Source organism: Corvus moneduloides, chromosome 3, assembly GCF_009650955.1.
Source record: "Corvus moneduloides isolate bCorMon1 chromosome 3, bCorMon1.pri, whole genome shotgun sequence".
Classification (NCBI taxonomy): domain Eukaryota; kingdom Metazoa; phylum Chordata; class Aves; order Passeriformes; family Corvidae; genus Corvus; species Corvus moneduloides.
Window position 1 is genome coordinate 98627213 of NC_045478.1, and position 12376 is coordinate 98639588.

The following is a 12376-nucleotide window of genomic DNA, read 5'->3' on the forward strand; positions in this document are numbered from 1 at the left end:
ACTCTTGATGCACTTCACCTTTGATGAGCTCACCCCACTTCAAATATTCTTCCACTGAAGTAGGTCAAGTACGGCATAGAAAAGGGGGTTAGATTTCAATTGGACACCACCTCTTCAGAGGCAAACAGAAGCAAGTAAATTTTGCATTCTTACAAAAATTTTCTTCATCAATAATGAAAGCAAGTGCATATAGAACAAGCCTGCTTTTGCGTTGTTTGTATGCCAGGCCTACATTGTAGGTGAAAAATTAGGCAAAGAAAATCCAAATTTAATTTACTCAGACATTTTTAACTCATGAGGCTGACCATAAAGTGTAAAAGCTTAACAAATAGCTGTCAAAGTCTCATAAGAAGTTAGATGTTCAAAACACATCAGGTAAGGTAAGATATGACTAAGGCTAGATATAAAGTATTTTCTAATACATCAGCTGTACCCTTCCTTGGTATAGGTTAATTTATCTCCACTGACTTCAGACTTAGTAATGTTTTAATTTTTCCATGTAAAAATAAACAATACTTCCAGCATCACTGGATGCTCACATCTAATTAAACAATGGAACTGAAGCTGTCATGTGAAATTACTGTCAGTCTGCCTGTTGTCATTTTGCAGTCCAGATTAAAGAAAGCTTTCACTTTGTGTCTTTCCAGGTGTGACAATGAATCCCCACTGAATGCAACAGGATGGCATCAAAGCAACAATGACAAAAATCTGGTGGCTGTGCACCTGTTTGCTCTAATTGCTTCCAATTATCCTGAAGAAGCTCTTATTTCTGGGAAGCAATTTTTCCAGAGAATTACAATGATTGTTACATGTCTGCTAAGTCATCAAGGGCCTAGCCCAAGGAAAAACCAAATCTCTATCACAACTTCAAGTTCTGAAAACAGAGAGTATAGTCACTTTTGGATGGGGGGAGGACTGGACAAAAAAAGGGAAGGCCAGGGTAGAGGCAGCATCCATAAATGCAAACATGATGAAGGCAGAAAATTGTATGTTGTTTCTGGAGTTGATACTGTGAACTGCAATGAGGCTTGTGGATATACTCTGTCAACAGCTGGATGGGGAATTCTTATCAGACAGCCAAGTAAATACTAGCCCTTGGTCACCACCATGGAGAGTGCCATGTCAAAAAGAAAATAGCCTATCACTTCTAGTAACATCATTAAATGTCTCACTCTGCTGTTGACATGTAGGACCAGGGAATAATTGTTACTCAGAGAAAGAGAAAAATGGCTGCTGCTCCTAAAAGTACAAGATTGACTTGCACTACCAACATCATTATCAACTCAAAACTCCTATTTTGTTTTCCTTTGTTTCTCCAAAAGGATAGAGCCTGTACCATCAAAGCAGCCAGAATTACATTACATGTGCAGGCTGTGGAAAATGTACCAATTATCCAACAACTCAAAAATGGAAAAAAAAACCTTGCTATTTATCATGACTGTTAAGTTTATAAGGAGGGAGCAGACAGGTAAAGAACAAGAAAAATCTATTTCCTGTCTATTTCACTGGCTAATTTGAAAAAGAAAAATAGAATGAGGAAAGAACAGAGAGACAAAACAGAAGAAACAAAGAGCAGGATGTCTAACAAAATTCAGGGTCCTTTCCCAAGCCTTCAAACTGAGAGCAGGTTAGAACCAATCATGTTCATTAGCTGAACCATTGCCATAGTTGCAGGCAGAGGTAAGGTGACCACAGAGGAAAGGCCACTTAGCAGTCTGGGTGCTAAGTGACTGGTAAACAGGACAGTGTTTTTCTGTGATGTGGCTTATATTGAGAAAAAGTTCCACCATGTCCCCTTTTCTTATATTTTTCAGTTAAAACTTTCTAGTGTTATTAGTCGGTCTCTGCAACAGTAGTTAATGCATCTCTAAAGCTGCAAACCTAACAAACACTAGGTGCCCTGCGTTTTGTTAAGCTTGAAAGCAAACTGTGCTTCCCTTTTTCCCATGCCTGTGACCCTGTGTGCACAGAGCAGAACCATCGCAGCTCCGTCTTTTGGCATGTCACACAACACAGCTACTGCACAGCTGGACTTTGTTCTAGGCCACCTCTCCTCAGAGGAGTGCACAGCAGGGCAGGAAATATTCCTCACTCCACGGTTACCTTGCTTTAAATCTGCATAAAAGACAGAGAGGCCCCCAGCTCTACTACAGGCCATATGCTGCAGCACGACAGAAGAGTAGCTGCATAGTCTCTTGGTGCCAAATCACTGATAACTAAGAGAGAATTCCAGACTCTCCTAGATCCCAGGACTGCAGCTTATTTACTTGGCTTTGGATGCATAGATGTGAGCTGCATATGGTCCCCACGGCCACAAACTGTGCTAGGAACAGAAATCAGCTTTTAGAAAATAGGTAAACATCGGAGGCAGGTAGGGCTAGGAGGAAAGCAGCACAAAGCAAGGCCATACAGACAGTGCATGCAGGCAGTACCAGCTCCTTTATTAGAAGGCAAAATTGTTAAGAGCAAAATAAGTTCCAGAATGAGACTTTTCAGCTTAACATCTACCCCGGCTGAAGACTTCAGTGTATTTACACTTCAGGTAACATTAAGTAGATGAAAACAACTGTGCACAACATAGTCCACACTAGATGAGACAACAAGTTTGGGGCAAGTAGTTCATCTGCTGACATGTGCAGTTACAGACAGGCCGAATTTCCTAGGAAAAAAAATCATGTGCCAATTAAGAATTTTTTGTCCAAAACAAAAGAAAGCATCAGAAGTAGCTCAGTTGCTAAAACAAAAGATGGGTTCTTTTTATTCCAAAACTACTAAATACTGGCTTTGCTATGTCAAGTTTTTTAAAACTGAGAAAGTATGTTCTCTGTAGTGGAAACTTGCACAAACCTAGCTTGTGTACTACCACTGATGGAATCTTCAGTGTTGTCTTAAAGCATCACACCCAAATTACTCTAAACGTCAGAACAAATTACAAAGCTTCCTCTGCCTCCCTGAGTGACTTTCATCTCTAATGTTCTCATTTCTCCCTTTTAGATCAAGTGGCAGAACTGGGGCTTATTTAGCCCTAGATAAAGCACGGTCCTCCAGGGTGACAGAATTGCAGTTTCACTACAATTTAGAACAACTTTGCGCACCTACATTAATGAACAAACCAATCAGCCACTTACTGTTCTTCTTGTACATCAAGATTTCAAAGGAGTTCATCTCATAGTTCTCAAATGTTTGCCGGACCTTGTCAATTGTATCTTTGTCTGTCAGCTCTCCATACATAAAACTGCCAATAAAGGGAGAAATTCAAGTCAGATACCAGACAAAGACACAAAGCCATTTGTTTACCGTGTAAAAAGGACCCATTTAGAAATGGCTCTTCTTTGGTTTTGTTTCACCTGGAAAGCATATTTGACAGATGTAGCCCCAGGAGATATAAGACAAAACTGGAATAAACAGATTACTTTCCTCCTCAAGCAACAGGCACAACACTACAAGCTATTTAACAGAAAATAAATCTGTTCTCAGATACCTGCAGGTGCTGCTCTTTTGCATAACTTCTGCTCTGTGATATCCTGATAACTTGCAAAATCCATCGTTGCTGTAGACAATGGGCCAATCCACGATCTGGGCATTACCCAAGACAAAATTAGTATCTGTTTGAAAAAACACATCAGTTAGACGTTAGTCAAGGCTATGGTTGTATTAGAGGACATATTTATTTCAGAACCCAATCCTAATTGCTTCAGTCCCTGCACAGTTTTTCACAGATATTACTCTCACTGCAGTCAACAGGATCATTCCAAGTTTTAATTTTAAGTAAATGCTTACTTTTAAAAAAGTGTTAATTACTCAGCATAAAAAGATGCGTTTATGCAAATGAAACACAATGGTTAAGCAGGTAAAATTCATCTCTTGACTGAGGATAGATCCACCAAACTGTTTCCCTCTGTGCCACACGCACAGATCCACCACGACACTCAGTTTGAATGCAAAGCCTCTCACAGTGTGCTCCTCTCAACACTGCCTTCACTGCTGGCCACACAAGCCCAAATGCTTATGTACAGCACAGCACTCCAAACAGGACACCAAGAACTAGGGCTAGCAATTACACCAGTAGAAGGAACTCCTTGTCTGCCACACAAACCAGAAGGAGTTTCAATCAGTACAAAAAAAACTAAGCAGGATTCACGCCTCCATTCTCACTGGAGCTGTGCGTGGCACTTCTATTATGATTGCCAACTCAAACCAACACCTGTGCCAAGACAGACAGCAGCCCTGGGCACTGGCAGGCAGGAGGAGATGGTGGCTCCTGTCACAGCTGCAAAGACCCTCTGGCTTTTGAAAGAAAGGCTGGGCAGTCCCACGAGTTCAAGAAGCACTCATTTTTAAGGAGAGCCCTTACAGGAGTTCACCATGCTGTCAACTTTTCAGGATCGACTCCCAGCTGCTCACACATCCATAGATATCATTAATGCTTCCTGCGATCAAATGACATTTTACCTATTAATTGCAGAGAGTTTCGTTTGTTTCAACTTCCCCTTTCAAAATCTTTCACCCCAAACTTCAAGTGGGTTTAAATAAAGGAGTCCTGTAGCTAGCTAAATCCACAAGCATGATTAAATGTATTTTCATACACTCTTTAGAGTGAAATACACCAGTAATACATCTTCAGGATATTTTAGCTGCTTTGTTTCTCACAGACTCTTTTAAATACCATGGTTTTTGCTTGGTTGAAGCACCTTCTCCCAAAAACAATACACCTCCTTTACCCCTTCCTATGAATAAGTAAACCAAGTCATTTCTCACTGCTAAAGCAAGTGCTTTTGAGTGTCTATTATAAACACTACATTAGACTGTGTTAGGATATTTTTAAATTTCATCAGGAAGTACCAAAAAAAGACCAAAAAAATGCAAATACAAATGTTAGGCCAGGTCCTGCCCAGATCTGAATGATGTTATTTCATGCATGAATTCCTTCTCACTGTCTCCCCTTCTCAAAAGATAACTTTTCCTTCTCTCCACTTACTAAAGAGTTCCTGTTAAGCATTTGCCTGCCTTTCACACTTAACCCTCATTGTCTTCAGATAAACAATCTCTTGGGTTTTTTCATTAAAGGCTATATAGGACAGATTTCTGATGAACATCACTGTGTTAATCCTACTTTTATCTAGCCTTGCAATGCTTCTGTGATTTACAACACTGCTCTTGTCTCCTATTTACGGGTACAAACAAAACCTTAAATCCATAAGGGAATTTAAGCTCCAAAAGGTGAGACTGCAACAGTCTAGTCCCTAGATAGCCAGCTCTCAAAGACTTGGGAGCTGGAAGCTCTGTGAGCAGTGTTGGAGAGGAGAACTGAAAAACTTTAGCACAGCAAATAGAAATCTGTCCAAGTTAAACGACAGAAAACAATTAAAAAGGGGGATATTTTAAGGTTGGCTTTTTCCCCTTCGCTATATTAGTTACAATACTCAATATTTTAACATAAGCCCAGTTCTTACAGACAGTTCTTGATTCTTTGCCATTATTGCAGGAGCTGAAAAAGCACATTCCCACTTATGTTTTGGCCCAGCAAAGCCTGATTTGTTTGGACTGGCAGTTTCCAAAGGATGCGTAGAGAACATGCACACATTTCCCTTCCCCAACAGCAGTTTGGATATTCTCCTGCAAGATGCAGGCTACCTTAGGGCAGTGAAAGCTCAGCCACTATTTCAGCTCCTGAATGACTGTTCTAATTATCAAGCTACCACAGTGAATAGATGTCAACATCCTCACCATGCGAGTTTTTAAGTCAGTGTGACTTGGCTGTTGTATTTTATGCACCCCTATTAGTCCACACAGGGTGAGCCTCTCTAGCAGGTAGAGGTTCAGTGTTTCATGAGAGTCCAGGCTGGGTTTAGTTGTGAGTTAGAAGCAAACTGAGAGATCTTTATGTAAAGATAAAGCTTTAAAGGAAAAATTTCGTGCAACTATCAAATCAAAGAACGAGTTAGAGATTTTGATGTTCCCATTGTTTCGTAAGTGTCTCTCCCTTCTAGCTAATTCCCCCTTCATGCATCTTGACCTTTCTTTGATCCAGGCTTTACGTAGCTGACAAACACACCTCATTTCTTCAGAAGTGTCTCTGACAACAGTGTTTTGCCTGTGTGAACACTGGCAAGACACAGCATAAAATAAGGACTCCCACTTGTAACTTCCCTGCATAGCTTGTTCTGACAGACAACCCAGAGGTAGAAGGGCTGTCCTCGTTGCTATCATTTACATTCAATTGCATTGACATCCCTGACAATGTGCTGCTTGGGGACAGCTCATAATCTGTTAAAAATTGTTCCTAACATAAGAAAATAGTAAATAACATCCAGTGAGGCAAATATTGCCACTCCATCTGCAGGGACACAGGGTCCCAGAGGCCACGAAACAGCTGTGGCTTTGTTACACAACAAGCATGAGGGATGCTCTAGTGAACTCTGAGTATCACAGGGCAGAGACTCTTGGGGACTCACAAGTGGGTCAGCAAGGCCAGGAAAAGAGTTGGCCAGAGGAAGACCATGAGGAAATCCACTGCTAAATTCTATTCAAAGACAGGGATGAAATGGACATACTCAAAACTATTTAGTGACTTGAAGCACCTCTTTGAAAGGACTCAATGAATTCCCCTACCAGGAGATCAATTTCTATCACAATGGCAACTGTGTTAGCAGTATTGCCTGGCCCAAGAAGAATCTGAAAGCATCACTGGCCCTTGTTATGAGCGCCAAGAAAACCTGAGCTAGAACTGGAGAGGGCAGGCTCATACAAAAGACCTGGGCTTCTGGCTTGTGTTGCATTTGGCACAGTCTGAACAAGACCACTGGGAAGCAAGGAAATATGCAGAGGTGCAGCACAGAGCACAGCGTGCTGCAGAAACACAAGTAAGAGCTGTAGCATCACGAAGGCAGCACAATTACTTGCATGAGTAGGGCAGGCTTCTGCAGCACGAATTACTTTGTGAAGTGCATCACTCCATATTTTCTAGCCTGCGTTTTCCCCAGGTCAGTTCTGCTCTCTGCAGTATACCCACGTCAGCATCTACACACTCAAATGTCAGATCCGGTTTGGGTTATCACTTTAAAGTAGACATGGCCACTTAAAAGCAACAAGAAAAACATTTTAACTCCTTCCAAAACGTAAGAATGGATTTCACTCAGTCACTGAAACCAGCACTTTCCTACAGAGCATCACAGAAGAATCAGAAAATGTCTTTCTAAATAACCTTGGTCCTTTAACAGTAACAATAGCAAGTGTCTAGAGCACCCATCTTACCAAAACTATCTACTGAATCCTATTGTGACATTTAGTGCTTTGTTTAACCAAAACATCATCTTCCAAAATTCCTGTAGACAAGCTGCACTCACAGACATTTATCTGGCCAGGACTGGCTGACTGAGGAGTGGTCACCTCCTTGCAAGGGCATGGAGCAAGTTACTGAAATGTTTCCCCCCTACCATTCACTCCCCTGCACAGCTACACATTTGCTCCCACTGCATTCCAGCCTCTCCTGTAACATGGATCTTGCCCAGCTGAGATCCCCCACCTCTTTCCAGACGCCAGCACACTGGTTCTACCTTCCCTGTCCCAACAGTGATGCACAGGTCCTTTTCTGGGACACACTGGCAGAAGGTCAGGGACCAGCAGCCAAACATATTCCAAACAACACTGCCAGATACATTCCCACACTGAAGGTGTTTCCTCATGGCACAGAGGAAGCTGAGGGGAAACCTCTGCCCAGGCAGTTGTAGAGCAGACCTTGGTAACACGAGAGGCTGGTTCCCTCTGCACTTTCCCATGTGTGGGTCAGTCAAAGCCCCCACAAGTGTGCTTGGGTTTGTGTAGTGTACAAAAGTAATTTAAATATACTAATATCTTTTCCCACAGTTATCATACAAATACAACACTCAAAACATTTGTTCCCAATTTATTCCCCTCTCAGTAAAAGGAAAACCAGGCTCAGCATGGAGGGAAGACCTGAATTTGCTTGTTCTCCCACCAGTCTCTGAGAGAAGAGAAATTGCCCTCCTCATTCCAGACCACAGCCTTCCTCATGCTACATGATGACAGCCCTGGTTATTGAGACCAGCAGGTCTTTTTTTATCCCATCTCAAACTCTTCCCGTGGATCTTCAGGGGAGCAAACCTAGTTCTTTAGCATTACCAAGCACAAACCACTTCTACAGCAGAACGAAAAGAGCTGCATATCATATGGGTCTCTTACCCTACCCATGGAATAGGGGTGGGGGATACAGCTACTGCTGCCGAAGCTGGCCACAGAACAGCACAGATGCTGTGTCACAGCCAGTGTAAGAAATGTGCAGCAGGCAAAGATCATGTGCCACTGTCATAGGAGTAAAGATTTTATCATACAGCGTAAGGACAAGGGGCACATGGTATTTACAAACTTGTGACTTTGCATGACAAACAGCATCATTTGGATATTGGGGGGAAAAGAGATTGTTTCATTTCTGTCTAATTTCTTCCCAGTGCATAGAAATCAAACCTTGTGTATAAGTAGGCCTGTCGAAATTGCTAGCAAAGGACGGCTATGTAAGAATTTTTGCTCATGTTTAGTCTTAGCTTTGGAAAAAAAAGTAAATGAGAAGCATTTAGTCACACTGATTAGTTACATTGTTCAAATGTAACTTCTGAGATCAAAATATGGCCCTAAGTCAGTACAAATAAGTCACACTGAATTTCAGGTACTTATTCAATCCTTTCTCTGCATACATGGGATTCGAGGCTTGCACTTCAGGGACCAACCACATTTTCATCCTAGGAGAAGTGGTGTAACTGTAGTCAAAGCAAGTACAGACCTGCTCAAATGACAGAAAAACTATTCATATGATAGAATAAAATAAATAAGTAATTCTGCTCTTCCACCCACATCCTCCTGTGGAAGTCAATGGTGTTACATGAATTCTCACCTTCACTCAGTATCTCCTTGTATTCATTCCTAGAGTGGAGGTGCTTCAGTGTTTAAATATCCCATTGAACGACTTGATCTCTCCACAGAATAATGTTATAGCAGCCTCAAATTTATCCATCCTTAATACTGAGGTCAACATTTTTAATCTGCAGCCTTGCTCTAGTACAAAAAACATAAACCCCTATAGATAGGTTCATTTGGTCTGTTTTATAAAAGCTTTATATAACTATTTATTTACTTTACAGAAACAAAAAGGGATGTAAAAGTTCCTTGATTGCTACAGCATGAACACAATTCCCTAAATACAGAGGCTTCATGTTTATTCAAACATGACTTCCACTGTCATGTGTACACCAGAGCAAAGTGCAAGTTGAAAAGAATTATTTAAAAATTCATTTCATTGTTCTTTCCACAAATAACAAGAGAGACTCTAACTAAAACAACAACTTCAAGTGACTCAGTTTAAATCATTACAGAAAATGAATGCTAATTGCAGCCAGCAGTATAGACAAAAACTACCTTTTCCATCTCAACATTCTTCCTTTGCATTGTTACAGAAAATACTTCACAGTAGGTGCCTACCATGAGAAAAGCTTAAATTGAAAAGAATGCATCTTTTTAACACTAGTAGCTATAAAATCTTCATAATTATCTATATTTTTTTAATAAAACAAATTGCTGCAGAATAATGGAACAAGAATATGAAATGGCACCAAAATTGCGCCAAAGCTGCCACATGTATTTTATGGATAGCATGATTCTTCACCTATCCTTGAAGTACTGTCCATAGTGAGAAACTAAAAAAAAATCCAACACCCCCCCCCCCAAAGAAACCCCTAAAAATAAACATCAAAACACAAACCCCCACAACATTTATACACACGTGATGCTAGTGTGAGATAATTAGATAATTTTCAGAAATGAGAAAGTTCATCAGTTGGTAAGAGTCAGACATAGCACCACCCTTACTAAAGGACAAAAACACTGTTCAGCAGTGAGACTTCGTCATTCAGCTGGTCAGGGGTTTTTTCCCCATCCCATATGATCTGAGCACTAATCCAGAAAAAGGCATGCTTTAGTTGCATCGATTACAAGTCCTTAGTTTAAAGAAGCTGTTTGATTTACTGATTATAGCCTTAAAAGTATTTGACAAGACCTAACTCCCCACTCACTTTTAGCTATGAGTTACAAAAATGCATTAACCAATTCTCCAATGAATGGGTTTCATTAAGATTTGTTTTACAATCTTGTTCTAGGATTTAATGTAAAACTGGATTGATACGTTGAATTATCACAGGAGAACTTCTTGAGCTTTCAGAACATTAATTTTAAAGCACATTACCTGTCAACTCTGTGCTGTACATTTTTCCCCTTACTATCTATAAAAGTAATTTTAGCAAAATCAGGTCGTACATTCCTAAATGAAGGTGCACATTCAAAACTAGACTTCTGGCCTAGTAAAAGCCAGCAGAAAAAAAAACATTTTACATTCAATTCCAGTGATACTGAGAAAAAACACTGTCAATAGTGAATAGGTATTTCAATTATTTCAATTGGTACTGACCAACTGTATGAAAAGCATGGATAAAAATATATGTGTCTCCACAGTTGTTAACATGGGAAAGAAGGAAGATCAGGAAGCAACAAAACCCTTTATTTCATTCTCGTTGGGAAAACGTCCTTAACATAGAACCTACAAATTGTTCTCTTGCAGTTTCTGAAGGTCTGCTGTTTTCATTCTTCATTCTCTGTTAAGTTTCCTTTGCATTTCTCTCTGGCTGAACACAAAACCAGTCTTTTCAGTTTCAGAAGTGTTTACAATAAAGTTTATTTCTCTCCTAGGTCTCAGATGATGGTATAAGGTTAGCATGCCCAGGATGCAAAATGTTTATTGTACTGGGACTTTATAGCCTGTAATGGAAGCAACGCCATAAATCATGCAAATGTCTGTTATACTTGAGATCTGTGTCTGAAGGTGCTTTTTCTTTCCCTCTACAGGGAACTCTCTGCATTCCCCATCAAAAGGTCCAGGTTTGCTTCCCTAACTGATGTCTCCTTAGTGTGCTCCCAGGGGATTTTGTGAAAGGAAAATTAAATTCACACCAGCCTCGTGCCTTCTTACTTACCCTTCTTCCAACCTCCTTATTTTGTCCATAAATCAGAAAAGTATCTATGACTTCCACCGACATTCCAAAGCCATGTAAACACAGGACTTACTTTTATCATTCTTCCACATGCACAGTTATCACACACCTCAATGGGAATTTTGACCAAGGAAGGACGGAAGAATTCAGCTGGCATTTACATAAATTGAAAACTACTTTTGCCTCCAGATATTGATAAAGCATTGGAATACCACAAATAACCACTATCCTCTACAATAAACTGCACCAGCTGAATTGGGTGCCCTGGCCATGATCCAGGTTTATAACTGTTATTATTACAGTGCTTGTATACTGTGGATGTATTACATTACCAAGAAAAAACATTAATATCACATTAGCAGTAATCATCAGGGGCTAGTGATTCTTTATATACTGCACTGTTTTACAGCACGGGCTCATTTTCTGTCCCACTGGGTGTTCTGGTCTTTAAATATTTCAATGCTTCAAAGAAATTTTTATCAACCAACCGCTGCATGCAACATTTATTTTTCTAGCTCTGCATGGCTAGTACAGAAGCACAGATTTTAAACATTAAATACAAGATGATCAGAGTTATGGTGTCCCTCATTTCAAAGAAGGACAAATCTTAAGCTCACACTTCATCAAAGGTCTTCTTGTGAGAAGAAATCACAGAGGGCAGACAAGGTCCACCGGTCTAGGAAGATGACACTTCACATGTTCCTTCCTGCATGTGCTATCCTAAGGCCATCCCATCCTCTCTCTACTCCAACACATGGGAAGGAAATGCTTTGCAGCCCTAGCACAGCTCTTTTGGCTGGCATTCAGTGCATGAGAACCTGTCTCAATTGATTTGCAGCCTGTGAAAAAGCTCTTGTTCCTAGTAACTCTGAGGTAGATGATTCAGACCAAAGGAGTTTGAGGTGAGTCTTGCTGCAGAAGGTGTGATATGAACATGAGCCAAATTTTAACCCTCATGGAAAAAACCCTGAACTTGCATGCCTACATACACTGCTACTACCTTTAGCCACGGAATGTGCATCAGCTTACCAGTGCCACATCTAACATGAAAGGCTGTCCAAAGAATTCCTTGTTAAAACTACTGGTAAAATAACGGTGTAATTAGTGCTGTCCTTAGAGCAATGCTTCCAAAAGAGGATGCACATCCATTCCTTTGTTATTGCCATACAGACTCTTTCACTGAGTTAACATCCCCTGCCCCAAAACATGCTTCCCTCAGTCCATCAGTGACTGATGATACGCATATCATGTACAAGTTCCTTCACGTGACGCACTTAGTACATATTTCTGTTCAAAGACCAAATTCCTCTCTTTTCAAAGGG

General features: G+C 40.6%; 1 protein-coding gene across 1 annotated transcript in view; it reads right to left on the reverse strand.

Annotated features, from left to right (window-relative positions):
• The window catches only part of KCNH1 (potassium voltage-gated channel subfamily H member 1), a 177567-nt gene that overhangs the window by 162968 nt on the left and 2223 nt on the right, over window positions 1-12376 (reverse strand). The window contains 2 exon segments of the mRNA XM_032102903.1: window positions 3129-3235; window positions 3482-3605. Coding sequence (XP_031958794.1) covers window positions 3129-3235; window positions 3482-3605 — 231 coding nt within the window.